The 27,117-nt window shown below is 43.4% G+C and overlaps 2 protein-coding genes across 4 annotated transcripts in view; one reads left to right on the top strand and one right to left on the bottom strand.

Moving 5' to 3' along the window:
* Positions 1–9,401, top strand: part of CCDC93 (CCC complex scaffolding subunit CCDC93) — a 47,748-nt gene extending 38,347 nt beyond the window's left edge. For both annotated transcript variants that reach the window (XM_083708991.1, XM_083708992.1), the window contains 7 exons: positions 480–551; positions 864–972; positions 3,724–3,806; positions 6,240–6,277; positions 6,836–6,920; positions 8,279–8,392; positions 9,079–9,401. In XM_083708991.1, the coding sequence (XP_083565117.1) occupies positions 480–551; positions 864–972; positions 3,724–3,806; positions 6,240–6,277; positions 6,836–6,920; positions 8,279–8,392; positions 9,079–9,132 (555 nt within the window). In that variant the 3' untranslated portion in view covers positions 9,133–9,401. The remainder of the gene's footprint in view (positions 1–479; positions 552–863; positions 973–3,723; positions 3,807–6,239; positions 6,278–6,835; positions 6,921–8,278; positions 8,393–9,078) is intronic.
* LOC310832112 (5-hydroxytryptamine receptor 5B-like) lies at positions 6,911–19,714 on the bottom strand. 2 transcript variants are annotated; one of them, XR_014558140.1, is made up of 3 exons: positions 18,814–19,714; positions 11,052–11,877; positions 6,911–7,240 (listed from the first exon to the last, which is right to left on the bottom strand). XR_014558140.1 is itself a non-coding variant. In XM_083713652.1 (2 exons), exons 1-2 carry the CDS (start codon positions 19,528–19,530, stop codon positions 11,545–11,547), a joined length of 1,050 nt encoding a protein of 349 aa, XP_083569778.1. In that variant the 5' UTR covers positions 19,531–19,714; the 3' UTR covers positions 9,549–11,544. The 2 variants fall into 2 exon arrangements, 1 of the variants encoding a protein (XP_083569778.1); XM_083713652.1 differs by lacking the exon at positions 6,911–7,240 and having other exon boundaries at positions 9,549–11,877.
* Between the last annotated feature and the right edge of the window lie 7,403 nt (positions 19,715–27,117).

Below are 27,117 nucleotides of genomic sequence, written 5' to 3' on the forward strand. Positions count from 1 at the left end.
TGAGCTTTCCTGCAGCAAATCAGAACTCCAGGGTAGCTTACCCAGGATTGTATTCTCCACAAGGAGAACTATGTTGAATAGTCTTCTGATACTCTGACTGGTGTGCTTCCCCAAACCCCACTGTCCTTCCACCTGCTAGTGTGTGTTTTTTAAAGCTGTACAACAAGCAGAACCTGAACAGATTCAACTTTACCCCGGATGGACTCATTGTGGGGAATGTTCTTCTGCTTCTCTAGGCAGCTTGTTTTTAGATGAATACGCTACATATGTAGTTGCACAAGTTAACATGTTTGGTTGGATCCAGTAAAAGGTGGCAGAACATAGCTTTCTTGAACCCCTTCCCCTCGGTATGTTTTTAACTTTGGTGCAGAACCAGTATAAACCCTGGGCCCAGTATGAATAAGTGACCCTTTGTCATCATAGTCTCGACTGAATTTGGTCAGCTAAAAATCAGTTTTGTTTTATGTCTCCAATGTTAGGAACCCGCTAAAATTATAGACCAGCAGTACAAAACTGAGAGAGAGAAGCTGCAGAAGATCAGACTGCTTCTGGTGAGTTTTCCAAACCGTAAGTCTCGCTGGGTTGGCAGATGTATTTGCTAAATGTCTTCCTGTCCTGTGCAATGTAAATTTCTGGTTCACGCGAGACTCCCGGATTCTTCTGTAATGGATGTTTTAAAAGTTGGAAATACCAGTTTGGGGGTAATTATTTGGAAAACATCACCTTTCGCAGTGGAGCCAAGAGGGCAGGGGGTCCGCATGGCAGCAGTTGATTCCGTTATCAGTTTGTTTCTAAATGTCAGTTTGTTTTTTAGAAACCTAGTCACAGTTTTTGTTTTGTATATTGTTTTCAACTCCCCTCAGGCCCGACGAAACAGAGAAATAGCCATTTTACAACGCAAGATTGATGAGGTTCCCAGCAGAGCTGAGTTAACACAGTACCAGAAAAGATTTATTGAACTTTACGGGCAGGGTACGTATATCAGGCAGAAATGCATTCCTCACAGCTAAGCACTATAAACCTATGGAGCATGGCAACCACTTCTTGTTTAATGTTGTTGTATCACTGTCTGTTTGACATTCACATCGTATGCCTTCTCAGACAAGCAGGGTTTTTCCAAAACATGGATTTTAAAATGCCCTCAGGGCCAAAGATTTGGAGCTTTGGGGGTAGGTTCTTGAATGTTTGTAGCTGGTTCTGCCACTTAGTTCCACAGTCTATATATTAAGACACTGTTCCTTATGACACTAGACAGGGGGGAAAACAATAGCAACAACCAACCCACTACATGCAATGGATACGTCAGGGCTGCCCTCCCCACTAATACACCAGTTAATATGTGTGATGTGCAGCATTCATATTTGTTTCCAATCCCTGCTGTTCTTCCACTTCAGAAACAATGTGTGTGGGGCCTGTGCATGCACACAAATAGGTGCACGCTCATACATACGCATGCAGTGCAAGCTGAGGAAGCCTTCTCCAGGCCCATGATCCCAGTGCACTTGTAACGCGGTTGCTGCAAACTACGTAGTCTTCATCTGCTTGTTAGTGGCAGACTACTTCAGTGGAAACCCCTACAGCAGCAACAGCTCTTCTGCTCATGGAGCACTGGCTAGGGGTTTAAGTAAGCCTAAGGAAGAAGAGGAGGAGGAGGAGGAGGAGGAGGAGGAGTTTGGATTTGATATCCCGCTTTATCACTACCCTAAGGAGTCTCAAAGCGGCTAACAGTCTCCTTTCGCTGCTTCCCCCACAACTAACACTCTGTGAGATGAGTGAGGCTGAGATACTTCAGAGAAGCATGACTAGCCCAAGTTCACCCAGCAGCTGCATGTGGAGGAGCGGAGACGCGAACCCGGTTCACCAGATTACGAGTCCACCAACGAAAGCCTGCTTGTTTCCCAAATGCTCGTCCTCTGGTGAAATTCTTTGTTCTTGGAGAAATGGGGTGGGCTGTCCAAAAAAACGAGGGGGGAAAGACAAAGGTGACAGAAGAAGAAAATCAGAGGTACTGCGTTCCATAGGAACCTGTCGTTTTCTGGTACCCAGAGGTAAACTCCTCCTATTGTCCTTGGCCCTCATTTTCTGTCTGCCCCAGTTGTTCACTTAGTTTTTCCACATACCTCCCTTCCACATACCTCCCTCTGCTCTGGATCCTCTATGCCTGGCTGTCTGCCATTTCCAGAGATCGTGGGGAAACTGTTCCTTTACACTAGGTGAAATCTGCAGGGCAGGAAATGTCTACCTGCTGCACCCTCTTTGGGGAGATAGGTTAAGGTTAGGGGGGTGCACTGGTAAGCAAGCCCACATGGGCATTTGACACTTTGACGCAGACTCTAGATAATTCAAGGACTTGAATTTCTTAACTCCCAGGTAGGCAACTTCTCGCCACATGGAACATGTTGTAATTGTTGTATCCCACCCGCCTACCCCCAAAATTGCTCAAACCATGGTGAGGAGGGGTTTTTAATTGTCTCTGTAAAAACAAATGTCTAGTTATTATAGTTACAGGGATGTCAAATTTGTGCTCATCAAAATTAGCAATGTGATCTTTTATATTGAACAAGTGGTTTCCATGGCTGCTTATTATACTTCTGATTTTTTCCCGGAATAGGGTACTCATCTGCAATGTCATTTCTCATTGGCTTTTCTCCAAAACATCTGTTGGGGGGGGTGCACATACATGCACGCGCACTGAAGCTTTATCAGCAGCCAAAGCAAAATAATATATGGGTTTTACCGCTCTGCCTCTTCAGGCTATTCAGTACCATTAATGGCTATAAAGAGTGTTCTGTGTCAGAAAGTACATTACCTCTCCTTAGACCGGAACCATCGTTGTATCACTGTCCCAGCCACACTTAATGTAGTGAATTGATGATTTAGGAGAATTCTACCTTTTGCCTGCCTGATCTATGCTAAATGAGCATTGCAAATCATTTAGAATAACCCTTTTTGCTTTACAAGCTGAAATACTGTCACTCCCAATAAATTTATGTGAGCTACAATTCACAGAATGTTGGTTTTATGTTAAGATATATTGCCAGCCTTTTATAGGTTGGCTGAGTACTTGGGAGTGTGTTCTTTCCCTCCTTGGATTTCTATGACAATGCTGAAAAGTTGAAAAGAATGTTTGCAAAATTGTATTTCCAGGTTTTGGCTGGGATCCAAATAGGCTCATGGAGGAGTCCTAAAGGGTTTCCCTACCCTTGGAGGATGTTTGAGACAGTTCTTTTTCCCATAAAATGCCAGCTCAAAAGGTCCCCTGGGTTTTGGGGGTGGTTTTTCAGGAAGGGGAGTAGGAAGGGGTGTGAGAAAGATACTGTGCATAAATGGAAGTCTTATATTCTGTTAGCTTTCAGGCCTTTACATTTCTTCCTACAGAGCTAATAGGAGCCATGGAGAGATTCTGCTCCTTAATAGGTGGAGAACCAGCCTTACATATGACAGCAGGTTCACCTTTTAACCTTTAACATTGTACACCTTTCATGTTGTGCACTGTTAACTTATTTAAGTTAAAAATTATCATGAAAGCCAGCTTTCTCAGTCACCCAATTTTGAGTGCAGGTGACACTGGAACTTCTTCTCCAGAAGCTTGTGTTTAGGAGTGCAGCCTAAGGTTGCAACCTTATACTCACTTAACCAGAGTAAGTCTTACTGGACTCTCTTGTACTTACTTAAGAAGGCATGTCTGGGATCACGCTATAAGAATCTTCCCTTTGTTTGCAGTTTCTGCAACACACAAAGAAACGAAGCAGTTCTTTACCCTCTACAACACACTGGATGATAAGAAGGTGTATTTGGAAAAAGAGGTAAGTTGCTTGATCAGATGTTCTAGCTGACCACAAAGCCCCACCCGCAGTGTAAGCCGTTATTTTTGCAATAAGGGGTACTATGGTGAATATATTTGGGTTCCTGTTTTTTTTTTTTTTTTTGGTCTGTTCTGTAAAAGGGTTTTTCTTAAGACAGGAGTGGATGGGAACCCATGGTCTCCTTGATGTTGTTGGACTACAGGTCCCATCTCCCCTGACCATTAGCCATGATGACTGGGGCTGATGGGAATTGGAGTCCAACGACATCTGGGGGGGGGAAGCAGGTTCTTCTCCCAGCAGGTTCTTAGTGGGGGGGGGGGGAATTATTAGTGGGGGACAACACGGGATTATTATTTTTTAAGAATTGCACAATGCTTTTGTGTGCCGTATAGTGTTAATTAGTTCTAATGTAACTCAGCGTGGGTAGAGTGTCTCCTCTGTCTCCTCCACATAGGAGTTCTTGCCAAAAAGTTAAATGGCAAGGTGTAATTATATTACTCTCACCCTCCACTGATGAGAGCGAAACCAGACATAAATTCAGAGATGCCTCTTAATGAGAGGCATTATTTCTATAACCGATGTGTGGTTAAAATATTCATTATCTTTTCCTTTCCTTGACATGATTATGACAGCGCTGAGAATATAGTTATTTTAAAAGTCGTCTTTTAAAATGCTAAGTGTTAAATTGATCAATACTGCCTGACTGTGTATCAAGAGCTCAGTGGTATCGAGCATGTGCTCTTCATGCAGAAGATCACAGAATGCAGCAGCTCAGTCCCTCCTAACATCACCAGGAAGGGCAGAGAGAAAACCCTGCCTACAGTCCTAGAGAGCCCCCTGCCAGTTGGTGACCATACTGAGCTGGGTAGACCAATTGTCTGACTGTAGTAGTCTGACTCTAAGGCATCTTCCTCTGTCCCCAATGGTGAATTGAGATGTCATGGAATTGTGGGCCAGCTAGATTCTGCTAAATTTGCTTATTGATTACACAAAAAGTTGTGGTCTTTAAAGGCTAAAGCAAACATGGAGAAAAACAAGTGAATTGGAAGAATTTGTGTGCTTTTGTGTGAATGCATGGACAAGGAAGCCATATGCTTGTAACCCAATTACAATATTTTTTTAAGTGGTGTACATAAATCTTGTCAAATAAATAAATTAAAGCCCCAGGTTGACTCCTGAATGGGATTCTCCTAGCCAAAGAGGATTTTCCCATCTCCTGCTTCAGCCCTCCAAGAAGGCCAGCAGATCCTAATTAATGGTATTGTATGGGATGAGCTGAGAAGAATTCAGTGGGGATGGAGGTCACAGAGATTGATTATAGGGGGCTGGTCTGAAGTGCATGGATTAAATCAAGCAGTGGATTCTAATGCGGGCCTCCTCAGGTAATCGTGTCAGAATGCAACTGCTTCAAGGCTTTTGCTAAAAAGAGGTCAATACATTATGAACCTTCCTTCAAACTGACTTGAGACAATTGGTCCATCTATCCTGATTTTGATTCTTCTGACAGGCAGCAGTTCTCCAGGGTTTTGCTTTGAATAAAGTGAAGCATGTGATTGATTGCCCTGTTGAATTTGGCAATGTGTTGTCTCGTGTCAAGTGTTATTTATAAAGGGCCGGGGTGGAGGGGGAGACCCATGGTTTCTTGGAAGACCTGCTGTGGTTTGCATTGTTATGCCTCACAAATAGGAAACCGATTGTGTTCTTTTCAGCAGCTAATGCAAGGCAAGAAAAATGCTTGCCTCACTGTGTGAGGCAAGGAGAATTTTTTGTCTACAGCTTAGTCCAGGGTTGTCACCCTTTTTCAAATAGCGGATGCCATGGGGTGTGTGGCAAAACACAAAATCAAGAGTACAACCATGGCTGCCCAGAATTCACTGGGGTTTTGTAACTCTGGTTGTATATCCCTTTGTACATGGTATACTTCAATTTCTTATGAGATGGCTTTGATAATGTTTAGCAGCAGCCTAATATTTATTTGAACACATATGCTAGCTGTGAGGAGCACAAAACTCCTCCTGAATATATGCTCCTGAAAAGATAAAAGTTAATAGGTACACAATTTGTCCGCAGTCATCTAAATTCCCTACCAACACATGTTTGTGTGTAATGCTCTGAATACCCTCACACTGTTGTATTTCAAGTACTGTCTTAGGGTAACATATTACTGGTTCATTAAATGCATGTTCATTACTTCATGTCTGAAAGTATGTGTGAATACAATAAGAAATTTGTGGTAACCCAATGAGGCCTCAGATACACTGTTTTTGAACGAGTTGGTTCACACACATTAAACTGCAAATCAAGTAATTTAGTGCAGCAAAGCATTAGCCAAGCCGCATCATTTTCTGAACCAGCCCTATTGCTTAAAAGGCTTTTGCTTTTTTACATGGAAAACTTTGCATAAAAATGCATCCTTGTGTTTGTCTTTCCCAGGTTAACTTGTTGAATTCAATTCATGACAACTTCCAGCAGTAAGTAGTCCTTTCTTTTTTGTGGGTACAGCCCTTACTAACACAGCTTGGCCATTTCACCTCCCTTACGATGACCAGCTCTTGATTTAAAGAAAGAGTCACATGTCTTTACAATCTTTCCAGAAGTTTCAATAGTCTTAAGAAAAAAATTTAAATCATGTATCCCATTCAAGAAATTATGCATGTCACGTTATGCTCCTAAATAGTTCATGTAATACTTGTTTCAGTGCCTTTTCTCTGAAACTATGACAGTATGCTGCTTCTTGTTTTTGAAGGAGAAATTTAGAAAACAGTCCTACATTATAATTTCTTTTGTCAGACAAAGGTACACTTTAATAGGCTAGCCCTAAGAATTCTGTCGAAATCAGTGGGACTTGAATAAGCATCACTGGGATCCAAAGAGGCCAAGTTTGTCTTTTCTGTCAACTGCAAGCAAAGTTTGACTTCTTTAGGCTGCAGACATATTGCGTGGACTCTCACTCTTTCCTCAAGTGACTTTGGTACCCATTCTCCTTTGTCTAATGCCCTCGTGCCATGTGCACCCCATTCTCATTTCAGAGCCATGGCTTCTTCTGGAGCTCGAGACCAGTTTCTGCGGCAAATGGAACAAATTGTAGAAGGAATTAAACAGAATCGAATGAAGGTTGGTTTATTATTTTTCACATAAGTTTTGATGGCGTTTCTTCTTAGACCTCAATATAACCTTTATGATTTGTGCAATGAAATACAAACCTACAGAACATCTGGAATATGCTTTCATTCCTGCGCTGCTACGATATGCTCATTATTACCCTGTGAGCATACTGCAACATTCTAGCAATTGAAATAGAACCCAGAGGTTCAAGATGGATCTCTATACCAAGCACAATGGAAATGATTTGGATTCATAGTCTTGGTCCTGAAAGCAATTGCCTAGGAACATAATTTGGTGTGTGTTGTGTTCCTCCATCATGCAGCCTTCACCTGTTAAAACACATGCACAGTTCTTATCCCAGATCACATATCTGCCAAAATTCCCTTGCATTATTCTTTAAAATACCACCTTTTCTTTCATTCACAGAAATCCTTCCTTCAAATAAATGGCCATTCTCAGTTTTTAGATTTATGATTTGTAACTAAGATGTGCTGAATAGAACAAGGGATAACCTAAGGTGTAGGAAAGTCACTATTATTTAGGGTGGGCAGTACTACTGCACTTGATAATTTGGCTTGACTCTGGCAAAGGCAGTTCAGTATCTGAGCACAGAGCATCTCCGACTATAAATTAAACTTGGATTTAAATTAATTAGTCAAGCTTATAAAGTTTCTCTAGTCTAATGGATGGCATAGCAAAAGGAAAAATAAACCCAAGGGAAGTTTGATCTTCTTGCTATCTCTGCATTGAAAGGACCCCTTGTAGATGTTCTCCTGTGGAAAATGCTGAACCTTTTTTAAAAAACCCAACAAGCTTCTTTGCTACAGCCACTCTCACTCAACAGAGTAGAAGGTGTTTCCTTCCTGCCTGCCATTTTTTAAACTCATCCCATTGGGGTGAGACGAGCACTTCTAGCACAAAGCACCAGTGTGGGCCATATACAGTGTGTTTGTCCAGTAGGGAGTCAGTACACCTGTTGAAACCACAATGCAGGTATCCTTGAACAAGATAATGTAGGAAAGAAACATCCCATGAGCAGAAAGGCAAATTGATTTTCATTTATGAATGCAAACCATGAAGGTGGGGCCTCATGAGTTACCTTACCTTTGAGATTTTAAGCAAAGGGGTGTTGGAAAAACTTCACCACAAGATAACTGACTTGTGGCACTAAAGGTTTCATAGTGATTTCACTTTTTAATCCTTTGCTATATTTCTGCTCTTTCCTAGTTGTAAACTACCAAATGTTGGAACAAGTGCAAATGCAGGGAGCACTTTTTGTTTATCTGGTGGGCGGAAATGCTGGAGGATTTCGTTTTTGGTCTTGCGCGTTCCAAGGTACCATAATACTTTCCCCTTATTACCAACAGATGGAAAAGAAGAAGCAAGAAAACAAAATGAGAAGGGACCAGCTAAATGACGAATATCTGGAGCTACTGGAGAAACAAAGACTCTACTTCAAAACGGTCAAAGAATTTAAAGAGGTAAATGGGACAGTGGTGGTTGGGGGAAGAGAGAGAGAGAAAAAACATGCACACAGAGATACTTTGTCTCAAAAGCTCTGACCATGACGTGGTGGCTTAATAACACACACACTGATTCAGCACTACTTTGTGATGCCACAGTGTCCCGTGTCCCCCCCCCCCCGCAGTCATCTAGCGCTGTACGTTTGTGGGCAGAATGCAGATTAGCTATTCACAACCTGGTACCCTGCAGGTGTTTGGTGCTACAACTCACATAATCTCTGTTAGCCATAGGGCTGAAGAGTTAGTCCTAAACACAGAGGGCATGAGGTTCAGAAGAGCTGGTGTGAATGATTCTAGGCAATATAGTTGGTAGCAGAAGGCTAAGAACAATCAGATGCATTCGTCTGGTTTTTTCAGATATTCTTATTTTCCAGCATAATTCATACGAACCAATCCCATCCAGCACCTTTTCACTTTAACAGTAAATTCCACCTGCCTTGCCTTCCGTATTACCTACAGCATGTGTTAAAAGATAGACAGCTGATTTGGGCTGTAATCCTATATGCTTAGTTGGAAATAAGACCCATTGAACTGAATTACCCTTGCTTCTTTGTAGCCATGCAGGTTTGCACTGTTAGTATCATCATTTAACTGACATGTCTTGTTTAATATTTTAAATCTTCCTTCTCTTTGTTTATCAACAGGAATGCCACAAAAATGAAATGCTTTTATCCAAGCTGAAAGACAAGTGTTCTTGAAGAACTTCAGACAGCAATTCATTTATATGATTGAATTCATTTTCAATCTGATCCAGCCCAATAACTAGATGTATTCCTTTTTGAGATTTAATGCAGTATAGCAGTTCAGAAATATTATTTGATTGTCTTTTTATATATGCACACACATAGAAAGTAAAGTGACACTGTTTTGTAAATGATTTACCTTTGCACTAGTTAACGTTTCATGTGCACTAGAAAACATATATTATGTGTTAAACAATAAATATGTATAAATCAAAAGCTCCAAATTTGTTTGGCTGACTAACTTGCTTTCTAAACTTTTTTCTTCTTCTATTCATGATAAAAAAAACTTCTTCACTAACAGGGATGAGTGCAGATATTGATGTTTTGCCCATTTCTCTGACAAGCTACAACATTGGCATCTGAAATTCTGCCCAAAGCATAGAAACCTTCAGCACAAATGACAGAACCTGATCTCTCTTTTAGAATTTTCTAAATCCTGAGTTCACTCTAGAAACAACACGTGTGCTAGCTGAAGACTGAAAGGGGACCCAGACTGCAGAGATAAATGGGCTGAAAAAAGTGCAAATGCCTTGACTGAATCCAAGCGCCCCTGCTTCCAAAGTTGGCAGTAGGGCTCCTTTTGCAATGGGGTGGTGGTGTATGTGGGGTACCAAACAATACAAGCAGGAGAATCAGATGTTCCCTCTGAACAAGCAGACAGCACTTCTAGTCACACACTAGATCTCTGTATTTCCTTGTATTCTTCATACGATAGGGACACACCTGCCTGCAGTCCCCTACATTGCGTAATATGCCTTTTTGAAGGGTTGTCTGACCAACAAGCAGCTTAATACGTGTGGATATTGAGAGTCTGCAGCAGGTAATGGTGGGAGGACTTGATATAGGCATAGTTTTCAAACCAAGCTGATGCAGATGTTTCTTCCTGTACCAGTAAATTGATTTAAAACAAACAAAACAAAAACCTCCCAGTCTCTGCTCCTGGAGAGACTAGGATCTTGAGGTAGCCTGGAACCTCTAGGCAATAGTTTAAAGCTTGAGAATTCGGTCTGCATTGATGTCACCAAAGTATATATTGCATGCTGTTGTTGTTTAAAATATATTTGACAATTAAGTTATTTTATACTGACTAAGCTATCAGACTCATTTTAAAGAGCCTGATGCCAACTTTGCATTGATCTTAAAACTGAGGTAATAGCTGAACATGCAGCTGAGTAAAAGAACGTTACCACATTTATCCCAGCATAGTAAAACATATGTGTGATGCTGCAAGAAAAGATTGCACTTATTGTTAATTAAATACACATTAATATTTTTCTGGAAGAAAAGAACACCAAGAGTTTGCCAAAGTATGGTGGTAACCACTAAATGACTCTGAAGGAAACCAGTTGATGCAATATGTTTTCCGCTCTTTGCAGAGCGATACGCTGTCCTCCCCAGTTACCATTCAATGTTCAGAGTTATGATTTCCCCCATAAAATGCATTTAGCACTATGGTAACAGGGCTAAGACATAAAACACATGCTGGCTGCATGTAGGAAAATCCCGTCCAGTTAATAGGGTCATTTGCAGCTACTAAAGGAAAGTTTCCACATATCTATATTTCCCCCAAAACAACTGATTTGAATGGAAGGCTCTGGATTTGTGATCTGGGAGGTTAGTTTCAATGCTCCCCTGCTGTAGTCTTCAGAAAATTGCCTCCATCCTCTACTTAACCCAACACTTCCTTTGTGTCATTTCACATGATTATTTTTGCTTAGTTTTGCTGCAATTGAAGTTTTAAAAGTTCGGCCACCCAAGTTCAATGATTCTTGTATCTTAGCAGTCAGTGATCTTTATCCTGATTCATATCTGAAGAATTACTAAAGCAAACAAATACTGTTAGGGGTTTTATTTGTTGCTGACACTTTACTTACCTCCAGGCTCTGTGTATTGTAGTGCCTTGGAATTCTTGTTTTTGGTGCCTTACTACGCCCGCCATAAATGTTTCATAGTAAAAGTTATTGATGACACTAAAACTGGCCGTTGGCAAATGAGCAGAACAACTTTTAAAATACGGTCTAGCCTTTACAAGGCAACACAGGACAGCTTGTTGCACAGGCTTAATTGTGATCGGAGTGGGGTTCTTGAAATTATTTGCTGCCTTTCATATAGGGAGCTGCAGCCAACTGGGCAGGAGGACTTTTGCAATGGTTAGAGATTTCTTCTCTAGAAAACTGGGCTGCATTGCAATGGAGGGTGTGTAATGGGCTATGTTTCTGATATACTGTATCACCCATTCTTATTGCTTAATTCCCACAGTCAAGCAAAATATGCAAACGGAATTACCTAGCAAACAAAATTTGCGTAAATGAGCTTAGTACAATCCAATAGGTCTGGTAGCCATGCACCCCCCCCCGATTGCTCTTTTTACCTCTGCCTCACAAAAAGGTTCTTGAATGCATTGTTGTAGTTTTTGTTAAAAGCTGTATAAATCAGAGGATTGAAGAAGGAGTTGGAGTAACCAAGCCAGAGGAAGATGCTTTTCCAGACTGGTGCTATGGTGCAGGAGCAGAGGGGGCTTATTAGTTCTGTGACAAAGAAGGGAATCCAGCAAAGTACAAACACACCAATTAAAATGCCAACCATCATAGCCGCTTTCTTCTCTTTCTGTTCTCTCCATGTTTCTCCATCTGTCTGGAAAGTGACAGTCGCATGACGAGCTGTAAACACCATCTGCGGCTGATGAGAAGCTTCTTTCACCTTGACATAAAAGCAAACAGGAATCATTACCAAGACAGTTTTGTTTAAGTAAAGGATTTTTACACACACACAGCCCTTCACTGCTTTTCAAATGACAGACCAGCTGTGTCCAAGCACAAAATCTAGACTTCAACCAGTGTGTGTGTGTGTGTGTGTGTGTGTGTGTGTGTGTGTTGCAAGACTTCTGCTGGGGTGGAGGGAGGCAATAAAAACACAGATCAGGACAGAACTACGTTGCCCCATTATTCACTCCTGCAACATACAGCACAAACTACTGCTCAGATAAGTCACTACCTCAAATAAGTCTGAATCCAAAGGCTGGTGAGGTCTTGTGCATGGATTTATGCCTTTCAAAGCCATTCTGCCCTAAACCTATTCCCCTTGCTCTCAAGCAATGCAAAGGAACATCTGACGCAGCACAAGAAAAGCAAAAATGGCAATGTCCCCAGGTGAACATCTGCACATAAATGGGCTTTTTTTATCCTAGTCATATTGTTTGGCACTTTCGTTACAGTGATCCAACATTTGGCTAGATTGGGGAGGCAAAGGAAAACTGGCCCTCTCTCCTCTAGCCTTTAGAAATGTATCCCCCGTCCAAAGCACATACACACCCCACTGACAGGGTACTACAGCAGCATCAATAACCAATGGAATAAAACATAGAATGAACAAAATGGGTTCTATCCAGTTCTTCCACTGCTAGATGTCTTTGAACTGACCATCATCACATGAGAGCCCAGGGTGGCTTGATCTAGCAGAGGCTAACATCTACAGGAGAAAGCAGAAAGATTTTTTTTAAAATCAATTAACCCTTCCCTGTGGACCCCCATCCAAAAAAAGAATACACCAGTCTGCCTCAAAACGGTGCACCCTCTGACATGAATCATACACACAACACTGGAATGACCCCATCTGTTTGCTCTTTGAATGGCTACTATTGCTGGAAAATGTTACTGGAAAGCTATAACACCCACCACCACTAGCAGCAGCAGCACTGCAGGACTTGCCTGATACTGGTTGACGAACAGTATTGAGGAGAAGCTCTGGTGCTGAACCCAGCTCCAATTAAGGGCTTCCGGGTGACATCCAATGATTTCCACCTGCTTGTGCAACAGAAATCCACTCCTGCAATGGGACATCTGGTCTTTCTCCCACTTCAGCCCCACCAAATCAGCTGGAGATGCTCCCATGTAGGGGAAGCAGCAGGGTAGTAAGGAGAAGCCTTTTTTGGATCTTACTCTTTGTATGAGGCTTTACTGACAAACAGCAGAGACCCAACATGAGGTACAGCTCGTTTTGGGACTGCTCTGGCCTAAAGAATGCTCTGTCTGTCCTCAGCTTTATTCAGTCATCAACTACAAAGGAATGGACAAAACATAATCGTTATCACTGAAGTAAGAAATTAAAAGGCATTTAATGTTGCTTTGCCCAACTCAGGGTTCCATCTGTAAGGGCCTGGCTGTTTTGTACCTCTATAGTATGAGAGGAGGGTAGCAGCCCCAGAAAGGCTAAGTGTGAGCAAAAAGTCACTTATCAGTCATCAGGGTGGATAGTGCAGTCTTTCCCTACAGGTGAGAGGCATGACTCTGAAACCTATGCTAAGAAATAGAAGGGCATTTATTTGTCTATTCCTCCTCCTCTGCATTGATATTCTCATGATTCTCAACCAATAAATCAATGACTGCAGATCTTTCTCCTGGATCTATATTAGTAGCCTAAGCAAATGCTTCTCTGTTGAACTTGCACAGGGAAAAAACGAAATTGCTATAGTAACAGAAATTGGTAAGTGGGGCTGGGAGGATACCTGCCAGTTTCACTTCAGACTCTACTGCCTCCAGGACATGCAGTAAATATAGTCTGCCTCACTGATTTGTTCTTCCTGCTGCTTCAGGTGTTTCCTGTCATCCTGGACCCTTTTCTGCAGCCTCCTCTCCTTTGTATTTGCTTCTACCTGCATCAAAAGTCCTGGCAACCAGAACTGAGAACCCTGGTCTACTTTGATCCTAACATAAAAGGCTTGGCCCTGCAGATGATTAATTGCCAGGAATGTTAGCAAACCTTATCCTGCTAGCAACCTTACCTGTAGTGATCCCATTGATGGCAGTGGGACTACATTAAAACAAAATATATTGTCCATTTTATGTCCTAATTCTGTTGCATGTGCAAGTCCTACTGAATTTAAGGGGGCCTTCCCCCCCCCCCATTCCTCCAAGCAGATACAGGGTTGAAGCCACAGTTACAAACAAACAAAAAACTGAATCGATTTTCTGTGTGCAAAGATTAGGGGCCCCTCCAGACAACCTGTTTATTGAACACTCATCATGATTTGCTTGCACAAATCAGGAGATTAGATTATATCCTGTCTTTATTGAGTATTCATTCTGATTTGTTTGCTGCAATGAGCATATGTCCTGTATTCCTGATTTGCTGGCAGGCTTTTTATACATCACCCCATTAATCAATTGTTCATCTAACACTTTTCATTGTGTTTCCCTGTCACTTTCCTAACAGTAGAAAGTCTGGGGGTTATTATTTTTTAAGTGGATTTGTTGCACTAGGGCAATAGAACTCCTTAATCCATTTAAAACGTGCAAGCCTAAAGTTCCTATGTGTGCTTGAACCACTCCTGTGAAATAGCGATAGCTTGCAGGTACCCCAAGTCTTGTTAACTCTGCACAACACCTCTTCCTTTCCCAAAAAGATAACATTGGCTCAATGTTTCTTATCGCTTGTCCATTCCTTCTATGTTTTATTTCAATATTGAAACAAGGACACAGTGAATAAAGAACTCCAACAAACATATTTGCAAAAATGTGCAGAATGTCAATAACCTATTTCTATCTGGAATGTGACTAATCAATCTCCTTCGTAGATCATATCAGAATACCAGGAAAATGAAGAACCCAGCTTCGCAGTCCTTGCCCAGGCAAATTTGATTGCACTAGAAGAGAATGCAATGACTATCACTCTGCTCACTTGAAGCATCAGTAGCACTAGTAGCTGGCATTGTTAGTTATAATTAAAACTGCTCCACTGTAAAGCCAAGCACGAAAAAAAGGTTTCAAGACAATGGTGTGCACACGATGAAATAAAAAGAGAGGCTTAAAATAAAGAAATTCATTTTGGGTTGGGACTGTATATAAGGACCTTTTGCCTATCAAGAAAGGAAACTGGACTGGGGGTAGTGGAGCGCTTTCCTAATCAAGGATGCTAAGAGACTTATGCTGTAATCCTATCCACATTTACATAGAAGGCCCATTTAATTCAACTGGGGTTACTTTGACATAAATGTGAGTTTATGTGCTTGCAACAACTAGATCTATACAGTATGTGCATTCCCCAAAATGTAACCGTTATATTCAGGTGCCAATTCACACATTCAGATAAATTGAAAGTTGCAAAACACGCAACAGCTTTACCATGATAATACACTAATCTAATAAAGGCAGAACCATTATCTTTGCTGCACCTTTCCCTCCGACGTGGTGACATGATGAAGATCTAAGGGCCCCTTGGGGTTTACGATCCACAATTCCCTCCGCCCTTGCTTAATATGATAAGAATTTTTTTTCAAGTACTATTAAGTACTTGCCTTAAGAAATGAAGACTTTTGTCCCACACATCAAGTTGCAGCTTACCAAAACATTAGTAACATGGTGCATGTTTACTCAGAAATAAGTCCCACTACTTTTCAATGGGGCTTAATCCCAAGAACTGCACCCACAAATTTCAGTATGTGTGCGCACAAACATTCTCTTGTGTCTGTGTATTTTATTTCCAGACACAGCATTATACAAATTTCATTTTTAATATCACAAAAATGGTATCTATCAAAGTTCTTTCTCTGCCTACAAAAAAAGCAAACGATTGCAAACTTGAAAATTATGGAGCCAATAACATAGGAAATGCAATTTTAAAAAACGTCAGAAGGTTAAGCTTTTGTGGACTACAGCCACGTTATCACATGAATGCAGTATTACTCTGGGCTGCCCATGTAGTGGTGGGACTGTAATGCAGAAAAGTGCAATGAGAGTTTTGTAATTAACAGCGGGAGTTTCCCAAAACTGTTCTTGATAACAACTGCATCATTATACCAGTAAGCCAAAAAACAAAACAAAATAAAAATCCTCTTGGTTTTACAGTCATCGCCCCCTGGAAAGAAACAATTCCATCCTCTTGCCCCCCACACAATACCGTGTGTGTGTGTGTGTGTGTGTGTGTGTGTGTGTATCTCTATATCTATATATCTATATATCTATATCTATATATATCTGTAACTCAAGATAACACTTCATGCATTTTATGAAGTGGACTATAGTTACCAAAAGCTTCATGCAAGGATACATTTGTTAGTCTTTAATTTGCTACAAGTATCATTGTTCTTTTTGCTGAAACCAACTAGCATGGCTAACCCCTCCCCCCCCCAACTTGCAAATTGCTGCCATGGATTTTGGACACACTTGAATGAATTAAAGCTGGAATCTGTCACAATCATTCACATCAAGCCGTGCAAGGAAGCTATAGGGAAATCAACTGGGATCATTTATGAACTGAAATGACAGGCACTGAAGATCAAGCCCAGACAATGTAAACTTTTGTTGCTGACTTCAATGGTATGGAGACTGTGACCAGCATGAGAAATGGTAGTACATATTAATATGGATAACTCAGTCGGCAGAACATGAGATTCTTAATCCCAGAGCCGTGGGTTCAAGCCTCACATTGGGTGAAAGATTTCTGCATTGCACCCTTGCAACTCTACAATTCTATCAACAGCAATTTCTTATGATAGCTAAATAAAACCTCCTTATTCAGAGGCAGTGTGCCTTTGAATACCAGGCGCTTAAGGAATGCAGCGAAAGAGCCATGCAGCAAGTCAGCTCCCTTTGTAGACATTCTAGAAGCACCTGGCTGGCTAGGAAAGAGGAGGCTGTACTAAACAGGCCTGACCACCCACTCTCCTCTCTTATCTCCTTTACGTGACATGCAAAGTTCATTCCTGCATATTCTACCTCCCCCACAATTCATCTTCACAAGTGGCTGTGAGTTAGGAAATGCACGCAGGTGGATTTGGTTATGTAGCTGCTGATGCATAGATGGACAGACAAATGATGACTCTAAGAGAAAGACTTCATTTACAAACTCTTTGCCACAAGCAAGCATGCGTGACAGAATAATTCAATACATAGTTAAACCATTCTGTAATACACCAAAACAGTGCAGAGAGCTGGGGGAGATGTGTGCATGCCAGCGATATTGATACAGTGGTACTTTGGTTTAAGAACAGCCCTGTTTATGAACTCCGCAAAACCGGCAGTAGTGTCCTGGTTTGCAAACTTTACCTCGGTCTAAGAACGGAAGCTGAACGGTGGAAGGGCACCGGCAGCGGGAGGCCTCATTTGGGAAAGTGCGCCTCGGTTTAAGAATGGTTTCGGTTTAAGAATGGACTTCCGGGACTGATTAAGTTCGTAAACTGAGGTACCACTGTAATTCCCTTCCTACCAAAGAATGAGTCCCAAGATGGTTTATAATAAAAAACACCCCCTCAAAAAAATGAAAGGGGAGACAGACACTATTAAAGACCCTTGAGGATTAACAGCGTAATCCTAAACTCATAAATTTATTCCTACTGCCTTCAGTGACACTGTGTGTTTAGGATTGCAGATGAAGACTACAGCAGACTCAATTTAATTGAACATGGTGTGGGCTTCCTTCTGTGTAAACACGTACATAATTGGGCTGCATGTGTATAAATAAAAATATTAGCTCTTTTCCACTTGGGTTGTGCCAAAGGATAAAATGGTGGAAACTATTATTTGCCTCATCTTAAAGCATTGTAAAACCTTAGAAGCACTGCACACCAAATATTTGTATTTACAATGGTTTCTTTCTTCACACAATGAGCATCACCTTTTGAGGCTGCAGCAGAAGAAAAAAAAAAAAGCAACGCATAAGACGAAAACAGATTTCAAACCAGCTGTGTAATTTTGCACCTCCCCATTTATCCTGCCACACTGGCTGTCTAATGCCTGCATTTATCTACTTTCCATCTCAGATGTGCCACTCCACTCTCATCCTCCAGCTATTCCTAGCTGAACCTTTCTGTCCTGATGTTCACTTTTGCTGTTTCTAATACACCCAGAAGCCCCGACAGCTGTTCTAGAAACTCTTTCCAAGGTTAGAGCTAACCCCGGAGCATAAATAACACTGAGTAACTTTCTCCAGAACCCACACACCTGGGATTAGAGGTAGATACTCTCCGCAGCAGAGAGAACTTCCAAGCAGGCTTGGAAAACCTACACTTCACACTTAAGAAGCTAAGCAAAAGCTCTGCATAAACACACTTCCTCCCCTTTTCACTGTGGCCCCCTGAATTTCCAGCTGCATCCAGCTGCAAATTTCCAGCTTGCATCTTTCAGCTTGCAAGTTTCAAAACTTGATTCCGAAAGAAAAAAAGCAGCTTTCATTCAAGGCTGCATAGAAGTTTCAGGCTGCTTGAAGCAACTTTTCCAAAGGGCGAATGAATGCCTCTCCTTCCCAGCCTCAGTTGCTTTTGAAAAGATCTGAAATTCCGGAGCTATGAAACCAAAGTCTGAACTGCGCTGGTTGGAAATAACCCTGGCTTGCAGCTACTGCTGTCTACACCTGCTCAACGGCCAAGTTCAACAATCAAACCTTGAATTGTTTGGATGCCTGCTGGTGAAACGCAGATTTAGATTCATGCTTGTTAAACTTCTCGGACCCACCTTTCGCCCTATTGCTCAACCACCCCTACTGTCTATGCTGCGTGCGACCCCCTGCTCCCCCCACAGAACTGTAGAGTTGGAAGGTCATTAGCCCACCCCCTGACAGATCCGAGGGTGGCCTCACATATCACGTCGCACCCCCGTCCCGTCCTCCCTGCGCACCAATCCTCCCCCCCCGGCTGTGCTTTACCTGCCCCGTTTCTGGGAGGGGCCCGACGGCGTTCCTGACTCCGACGCGGAACTTGGCCGCCTTGTAGATCTTCCAGTAGACGAAGATCACGACGCCCAGGGGCAGGTAGAAAGCGCCCCCGGTGGAGAAGACGGCGTAGGCGGGCTCGGGGCTGACCTGGCAGCGCTGCTGCTCGGCGCTGTACGAGCTGCCTCCCCAGCCGAGCAGCAGCGGCAGCAGCGCCAGGAGCGCGCCCAGCGCCCACGCCACGCCGATGAGGGCGCCCGAGGCTCGGCGTCGCGCGCGCGGGGTGTAGCGCAGGTGCCTGGAGACGGACCAGTAGCGGTCGAGGGCGATGGCGGCCACGCTCCAGATGCTGGCCGTGCAGCAGAGCACGTCGAGGCAGACCCACGCGTGGCACAGCGCCCGGCCCAGGCGCCAGCGCCGCCCGCCCCCCGACAGCTCCTTGGCCAGGCTGAGAGGCATCACCAGCGCCGCCACCAGCGCGTCGGCCGCCGCCGTGGACGCCACCAGGTTGTGCGGCGCGCGGTGGAAAGCCCTCACGCGCACGATGGTGGCCAGCACCAGCAGGTTCCACACCAGCGTGGCCAGAGTCAGCAGCGCCAGCAGGCTCAGCACCAGCAGGCGGAAGAGGGACAGGGGCTCGCCGTCGTCTGAGGACGAGGTGCGGTTGGCTCCTCCGGCGCCTGAAGAGGAGGAGGAGCCGTTCAGCGGCATGGCCGGCTTGGCGGGAAGAGCAGCCGCTCGCCGCCGCCCGCATAGAGCTCCCGGCGCGCCAAACTGAGGGAAAAGGGAACGGGCGGAGGAGGCGGCGGGTCCAATCAACGCGCCTCGCTCCTCCGAAGTGCTTGGGAAACTCCCGCCGGCGGGCAGGTGGCCGGCAGCCGAGCCGCGCACAGCGCAGCAGCTGCTCGCTCCGCCCCCTTCGGAAAGGCCGCTCCCGCTGCCAGCGCCACGTGCTATTGCTGCTGCTGCGCGCGCCTTGCTTTTCCTACGGGGGGGGGGGCGCAGGGTCTGATTTAGGTTTGATGAGGCCCTGAGCTACTGAAGGTAACGGGGCCCTTTATATGTCTAGCTGTCCAGTTTGTCAACAACAAAGTACCGCTGGTTTTTTGTGTGTTGAATATATGCTGTATGGTAATTTATGAACCTAATAGGTATCTAAAGCCATTTGCACATAACAAAGCATGCATTTTATCAAAGTAATTGATATAGAAATGAGCAAACCAGTGATATTTGAGGGAGCAGGCTAGCAGGCGGGGCCCATTACTTAGACCATAGGAGCCTACACAACACAAAACACTATTGCTGTATGTAGGTTTTATTTTATATGTTTATCTCATATTTTGGAAATGTACATCCAGTTTTTTCTTTAAATTTATTTGGGGGCCCCACTTGGGGCCCTAAAGTATAGCTTGTTTAAGGTAAAGGTAAAGAGACCCCTGACCATTAGGTCCAGTTGTGGCCAACTCGGGTTGCGGCGCTCATCTCGCTTTATTGGCCGAGGGAGCTTCCGGGTCATGTGGCCAGCATGACTAAGCCGCTTCTGGCGAACCAGAGCAGCACACGGAAACATTGTTTACCTTCCCTCCGGAGCGGTACCTATTTATCTACTTGCACTTTGATGTGCTTTTGAACTGCTAGGTTGGCAGGAGCAGGGACCGAGCAACGGGAGCTCACCCCGTCACAGGGATTCAAAACGCCGACCTTCTGATCGGCAAGCCCAAGGCTCAGTGGTTTAGACCACAGCGCCACCCGCATCCCTATAGCTTGTTTAGCTTATACGTAAATCCGGCACTGGGATGCAAAGGAGCGGGTGAAAAGAGCAGTCTCCAAACTGACTGCACTGCCTCTAGGAGAGCTCTCCAAGGTCCCTGGCAAAAGATTATTTCCCCAGCTGCAGGGAGTGGCAAAGCACACACACACCCCACCACATGCTACACATCCGCCTCCACTATCTTATCTTATGGGTCTGTCATATAACAGTAATGTAAAGCACCTGACCTGGCCCCAGTGCCTAATCACTGTGATAGGCAGGAAGAAATTCAACTAGTGCAGCCTTTTTGTGCTAATAATAATGATAATAATTCATTATTTATACTCTGCCCATCTGGCTGGGTTTCCCCAGCTACTCTGGGCGGCTCCCAACAGAATATTAAAAACACAATAAAACATCAAACATTAAAATTTCCCTAAACAAGGCTGCCTTCAGATGCTAGGGAGACATCCAAGAAAATGGTTTCCTTATTAGTTTAATCCTTCCTTTCTTTGATTGGCGTAGCCGGGGGTGGGGGGAGGCAGGGGACTAAATTTACTTGATTATAAATCAAGGAAATCCATAAAAAAATACTAAACTAACTGAGGTTCTGCCCCCAACATAAAGCCTGCCCCGCCCCCTACATAAATCCTGGGCTATACCTATGCTTCCTTTCTTCCTAAATTAGACTCTTGGGGGATTTGCAGTGCAATCCCATGCTGATCTACAAAAACTGGATGCCTTAATTTGCCCCAGCTACAACAAAACATGTCTCTCCTGTATTAGTCTCTACAGCAGGTGCTGCAACCTTCTAACAGCTTGGCTTCACCCCTCCAAAGGCACACTCCTCCATTGTCTCCTGAGATGGACGGATGCCAACAACATTAGAAGTAATTTCACCTGTTATGGTGGGAATTCCATGGAGTGTCTTTATTCCAGGCTGGGTGGCTTTCAACACATTTAAAAATAATAATAAAACATGAAGTATTAATAGTAACAATCTGACCCAATATAAAAGTTACAATAACTTTAAAATAAACAACTTATATCAAATAAAGCAATATTCAATAACCCATCAGAATCCAGCTACAATTCCCATCCACCCTGGCCGTTGCCCCTCCGGGTTGGGGCTAATGACAGCTGGAACATTGGCAGGACCATAGATGAAAGCAGTTAGGTTAAGTCACTTCTACAAATATAGCTGATTTTTAGTAATTCATAATAATCCAAACAATCCGCTTTTGAACTGCCAGAGCCATTTTGCTATCACCACTTTTCACATTTAAATATTTATGCTGCTTTTCGAAAAAGTTCCATTACAAAAGAAATAATTCTCAAAACTAGCACCATATGATGTTAACACAAGACCCCCAAAGACCATGAACAGCTATATGAAGCAGTCTTTTTCTCAACCCAGTGCCTGCTAGAGGCAAGGCACCTTCACACACACACACACACACACACACACACACACACACACACAATGAAGAGAGATTGTTTTCCTTTTATTTCTTCTTTTTGCGGGAAGAGGTTCCACAATGGTGAAGCAAAAATTGTAAAGCCCGTTGCCATCAAAAGCTGTGAAGACAGTAAGGCAATAGAACTTATATGGGGAAAGAGTTGCCTGCTTCTGGTGGTGGTGTGTGGTGGTTGTTGTTTTTAAAAAAGCTGCCCTGTACTTCTGCACACCTCATGTTCACAAGATGCTGATCCCTCCATCTTGTTTTTCAGTAGCCCCGTTCTGACTCCAACTTGGTTGGCATTCAACCACCGAAGTTGGTTATTAGAGGGACAGATAGCAACAACAAGGGCAAGAACAGTTTTAATAGGGTTGACTTTTGAGACAGGAGCAACAGCACTAGCTGTAGTGAGTGGGATGAAGTAATTGCATCTGTGGAAGTCACCTCTCCCTCAGTCTCCCAATTGGTTTTCTACGTGAGAGGCCATCTCACAGGACACTGTTGTTATTTTCTTCTCGATAAGAACTGTTTAATGTCCTTTGAGAAAGTTGCGTTTATCGTCATAGATAATCATGCTGCAGTTGCTATGGCAACCGGCTTCAGCATCTCAAGAGCAAGGCTGTAATTTAGAGAGAGAGAAGACAGATCTAGATGAGGTCCAGATTTTCATAAATTATAAGTAATGGAAAAGCAAATTGGCCCACTTAATGGCAATGGAAGGGGGGGGGGGGAAATACAGAGAGGTGGGTCCTACTTCTTCCACAAAGCAATTAAGAAAAAGAAGGGAGGAAATAAGTTGTTCGCATTGCATTTGCAATTACTATTATGCAAAATGTTGCCTCTTATTAGGCACAGGAGAATTACAGTTTGAATTCGCTTTTTCTCTGCAGTGGCTGAAGCAATAATCTGTGGAACAGCCTCACTTCAATTTCCGGTCTGTCCAAAGGAGCTTGGTGCCTTGGCAGCTGATACAATCGACTTTTTCATTACTGTTTATCATTTCTTTTGTTGAAAGGTGGGAAGTGTTAAGAATGAACAGTGAAGGCAAAAGAGCAGGAGCATGCCTTCTGCGGAACCCATGTTTCTCTAGATAATGGGGAGAGGCATGACAGAGATAGCATCAGTTCATGAGAAAAATATATATGAAAAATGGGTACCTTCATTAAAAAAAAACCTTTTGTGAGTTGGTGCGTGTGAAAATGTAGTGCTAGGGCAAAGAAGGTAACATAGATACAAAATGCATATAACATGTTGGGAAGGCTGAGAACCGACTTATGAGATGTTCCACCGTTTATTGAAATTCTGAGAAAGGTACTGAAGTAATATTAAAATAAGGAATCATTGGTTTGAGATATTATTTGCCACATAGTTCGAAAACATGGGATTGCTCTTCTTTTCTCACTTTCAGAACCCAACCTGCAAAGCTTTGTGGGGGAAATACTTCAAATCATGATAAAATCATGCAGTTCATCAACCAAGTCAATATTTTTCACTGGGGTTTTATCTTTGCCTTCTTAATCTCCAATTTCTGCCCTCTGAAGATCATTACGCTGACCTTCATGCACTAGAACAAGATCAGCAAATCTGCTGAAGATACCGCTTCACAGCACCCCATTTTAATATTGTTTTCTTTATTTCATTTTTGCTATATAGGTTTGTGGGTATTTTTCTAAATTAAAAAGTGGCCATGCACCACTTTGGAAACATTTCTTGGGAAGCAGTTTATAAATTCTCTAACAAATAACAAATAAATGGGGGGAGAGACAGAAGAGATGGTTACTTGTTTGTGGGTCTCATTTGTTCTTTTTTATTATGCATTTCATTTTCTTTCTTTTTTATTTATTATTTCTATGTTGTGAACTGCCTCAAGATCTACAGATGAAGGGTGGCACACAAAATGAACAAACCAACGAACATTTCCTCCTTGTCACTTGTTTATTTTCCAGTTCAGCTATGGAAGAATGGGAAATGAATTAAATCTGTGATGGGGAACCTGTGGCCCTTCAGGTGCCTTTGGATTACAACTCCCATCATGCATCAGCGTTGGTCATCAGAGTGACCCATGAAACTCACTGGGTGACCTTGGACCAGTCATGACCTCACAGTGTAGCCTACCTCATGGAATTTTTGTGAGGATTAAACGAAGAGGGGTCAAACCATGTACACCAGGCTTCATCAGCCTCAGCTCTCCAGATGTTTTTGGCCTACAACTCCCATGATCCCTAGCTAGCAGGACCAGTGGTCAGGGATTGTAGTCTCAAAGCATCTGGAGGGGTGAGGTTGAGGAAGCCTGGTGTACACCATCCTGAGCTCCTTGGTGGGAAATGTTTATAAATGTAATACATATATTTTGTTTTTATTCATGTCCTGCCTTTCTTCCCCCATGGTGCCCAAAATGGCACACATGCGGTTCCTTGCAGTGACAAGCTCAGCTTCTGCAAGGTGGTAGCTTCAGGGGCCTGCACACTATGCCTTTAAAATACGTTTGAAACACCACCACCCCACTCAAAAAAGTTCTGGGTACTTCAGTTCGTTAAAGGTTGCTGGGCACTCTTAACTCTGAGGGGTAAACTACAGTGCCCAGAATTCTGTGGGGGTGGAATGTGCTTTAAAGGCATAGTGCATATACAACCAGAAAACTACCCTTCAAGGCTTTTATAGATAGTGTAAAACTTTCCAGCATCTTGAGACAATGAGAATATAAGTTTGGGGGAGGGTGGAATAGCTTTCTTCGTAAGCTAAGGCTTTCTCTTGGTGCCCATTCACTTAAGTGGAAATCGGCATAGTTTAAGGATACGGTTAAGCAGCCCATTTACTGCTGTTGAGGCCAGATACAAGGGTGTGTTAAAAAATCCCCCCTGGGAATTTCCTTTAAAAAGCCATCAGTGCACAACAGGCTATTCTCATCAAACTGATGACTCTGCAGAGCTCTGTTTGTTTCTAATCAGAGAAAGTTTTGCTAACGCTATCGTTTTGGAGAGAAAGCACATTCAAGCTTATCAACCGTGTAACAAATATCTCAGGAGTGTACGTACCCAACTCCTCAGCATTATAGATGGGTTCTGGGGGATGCAAGATGAGACTAATGTGACAAGCACTGTTTAAATGTTGTTAGCATCATAATAGATCCCTTTGCCAATTGCAACCTCAGGCTTTGGGGGCCAAATGTATCTCTTGGAATTGTCCCCAGGCCACAGGCTCTTGCAGGCCATGAACCCTCACCAGCCTAACTTCATGACCTCAGGCACTTTTGCCTGCTTGAAAGGTGTCCTAGAACTGTGATACTGACTCCTGCTTCCCTGGATGGAGGATAGAGAGAAGTATGTGACTGTGTAGAAACTAGCCTACCATAGGTAAAGGTAAAGGGACCCTTGACTGTTAGGTCTAGTCGTGACCGACTCTGGGGTTGTGGCACTCATCTCGCTTTATTGGCCGAGGGAGCCGGCGTACAGCTTCTGGGTCATGTGGCCAGCATGACTAAGCAGCTTCTGGTGAACCAGAGCAGCACACGGAAATGCTATTTACCTTCCCGCCGGAGCGGTACCTATTTATCTACTTGCACTTTGACGTGCTTTCGAACTGCTAGGTTGGCAGGAGCAGGGACTGAGCAACGGGAGCTCACTCCGTCACAGGGATTCGAACCGCCGACCTTCTGATCAGCAAGTCCTAGGCTCTGTGGTTTAACCCACGGCACCACCCATGTCCCTAGCCTACCATACATAGGTAGAAATTACTTTAATTGTCCCACCCACTTTTGCTTCCAGCCCTGCTCGCTACTGGCATGTGCACTCTCCCACCAATGGATCTTTGGCTGAAAAAAAAAATTCCCCAACTGTTTTATGGTTACAAATCACAGAGTAACCTGAGGCCGAACAGCAACAACCTACACCACTGAAGACAGGTTGTGCAAAAGAGCTGTAGAGGGTAAATGGGAGGAAAGGCAGGTGCAAGAGGAGCCAAGTGTGTTTCAGACTTGGTTATATCAGGGGAGAGCTGGCTTGGAAGGAAGCACTATGGCAGCCCTGTCATCTAGAGAGGCGGCATTACAAGGTGTGGCTGAAGAGGATCCAGCAGATGAAGACAAGTTGGGGGCAAAAAAAATTAGGACATGACTGGATCTTCTTCGGAAACGTCATGTGCCAAAGGATTAATCTCTCTCAGCCAATATTGCTCCCAGGGGTGCAATGCTTGGGTTTACTGCCCCCAGCTATTCATGTCTCACAGAAACACCAGAATGGAGTGGAAATCTACACCAGAGATACAAACCTCCAGTATTAGAAAGCAAGCCTCAAAGTAGACCAGGCCATGGAAATATGTGGACAGGATAGGGCCCATCTTAGGCTTCAAATCAGTGATATTAATTAAAGATTGGTATAAGGAAATTCCAACTGCTGCTATTATTATTATTATTATTATTATTATTATTATTAGACTGGATGAGACACTGCAACATTAGAGAGACACAGTACTTAAGAGTAACAACCAAATATTCCTGCCCAAAGAAGATTGCGACCTAATTTTCAATCTAACGTGGCTCCTATTTGGTACTTTTCACAGTATCAATTGAGGAATGGGGACTTTGAAGGGGCAAAGAGGTCTGTAACATATTAGCCCAGGGGTTGTCAACCTGGTCCCTACCGCTCACTAGTGGCCGTTTCAGGATTCTAGGTGGGCGGTAGGGGGTTCTACGGGACAAGCTGAATCCTCCTTCCATCGAGTACTGGTGGGCGGTAAGGGAATTTTACCATCAAGAAAGATGCATTATTGGGTGGTAGGTATAAAAAGGTTGACCACCCCTGTATTAGCCAATAGGAAGTATCCTACTTGTACAACAGGCAAAGTGTTTCTTTGTGTTCCAGCCTTGAAACAGTGTTCCAAGCGCTTTCTGCTAAGCAGAGTTCTTAGCAAAATTGCCTTTGAAGGTTGTGCTGATTCTCAAAGCATAGCCTTCCAGAGCATCTCAACATGTTGTCTACTCCTCAGCCTCAGGTCAGGATCTCTTGCCCACTGTCAGAATCTGTGTATGTGCTGCATATTCCTCAAGAGTGTTTGAGGTAGTAGGCACATAATTCTGCTTCATGAGAACCT

Source organism: Podarcis gaigeae, assembly GCF_964106915.1.
Source record: "Podarcis gaigeae genome assembly, chromosome: 1".
NCBI classification, from domain to species: domain Eukaryota; kingdom Metazoa; phylum Chordata; class Lepidosauria; order Squamata; family Lacertidae; genus Podarcis; species Podarcis gaigeae.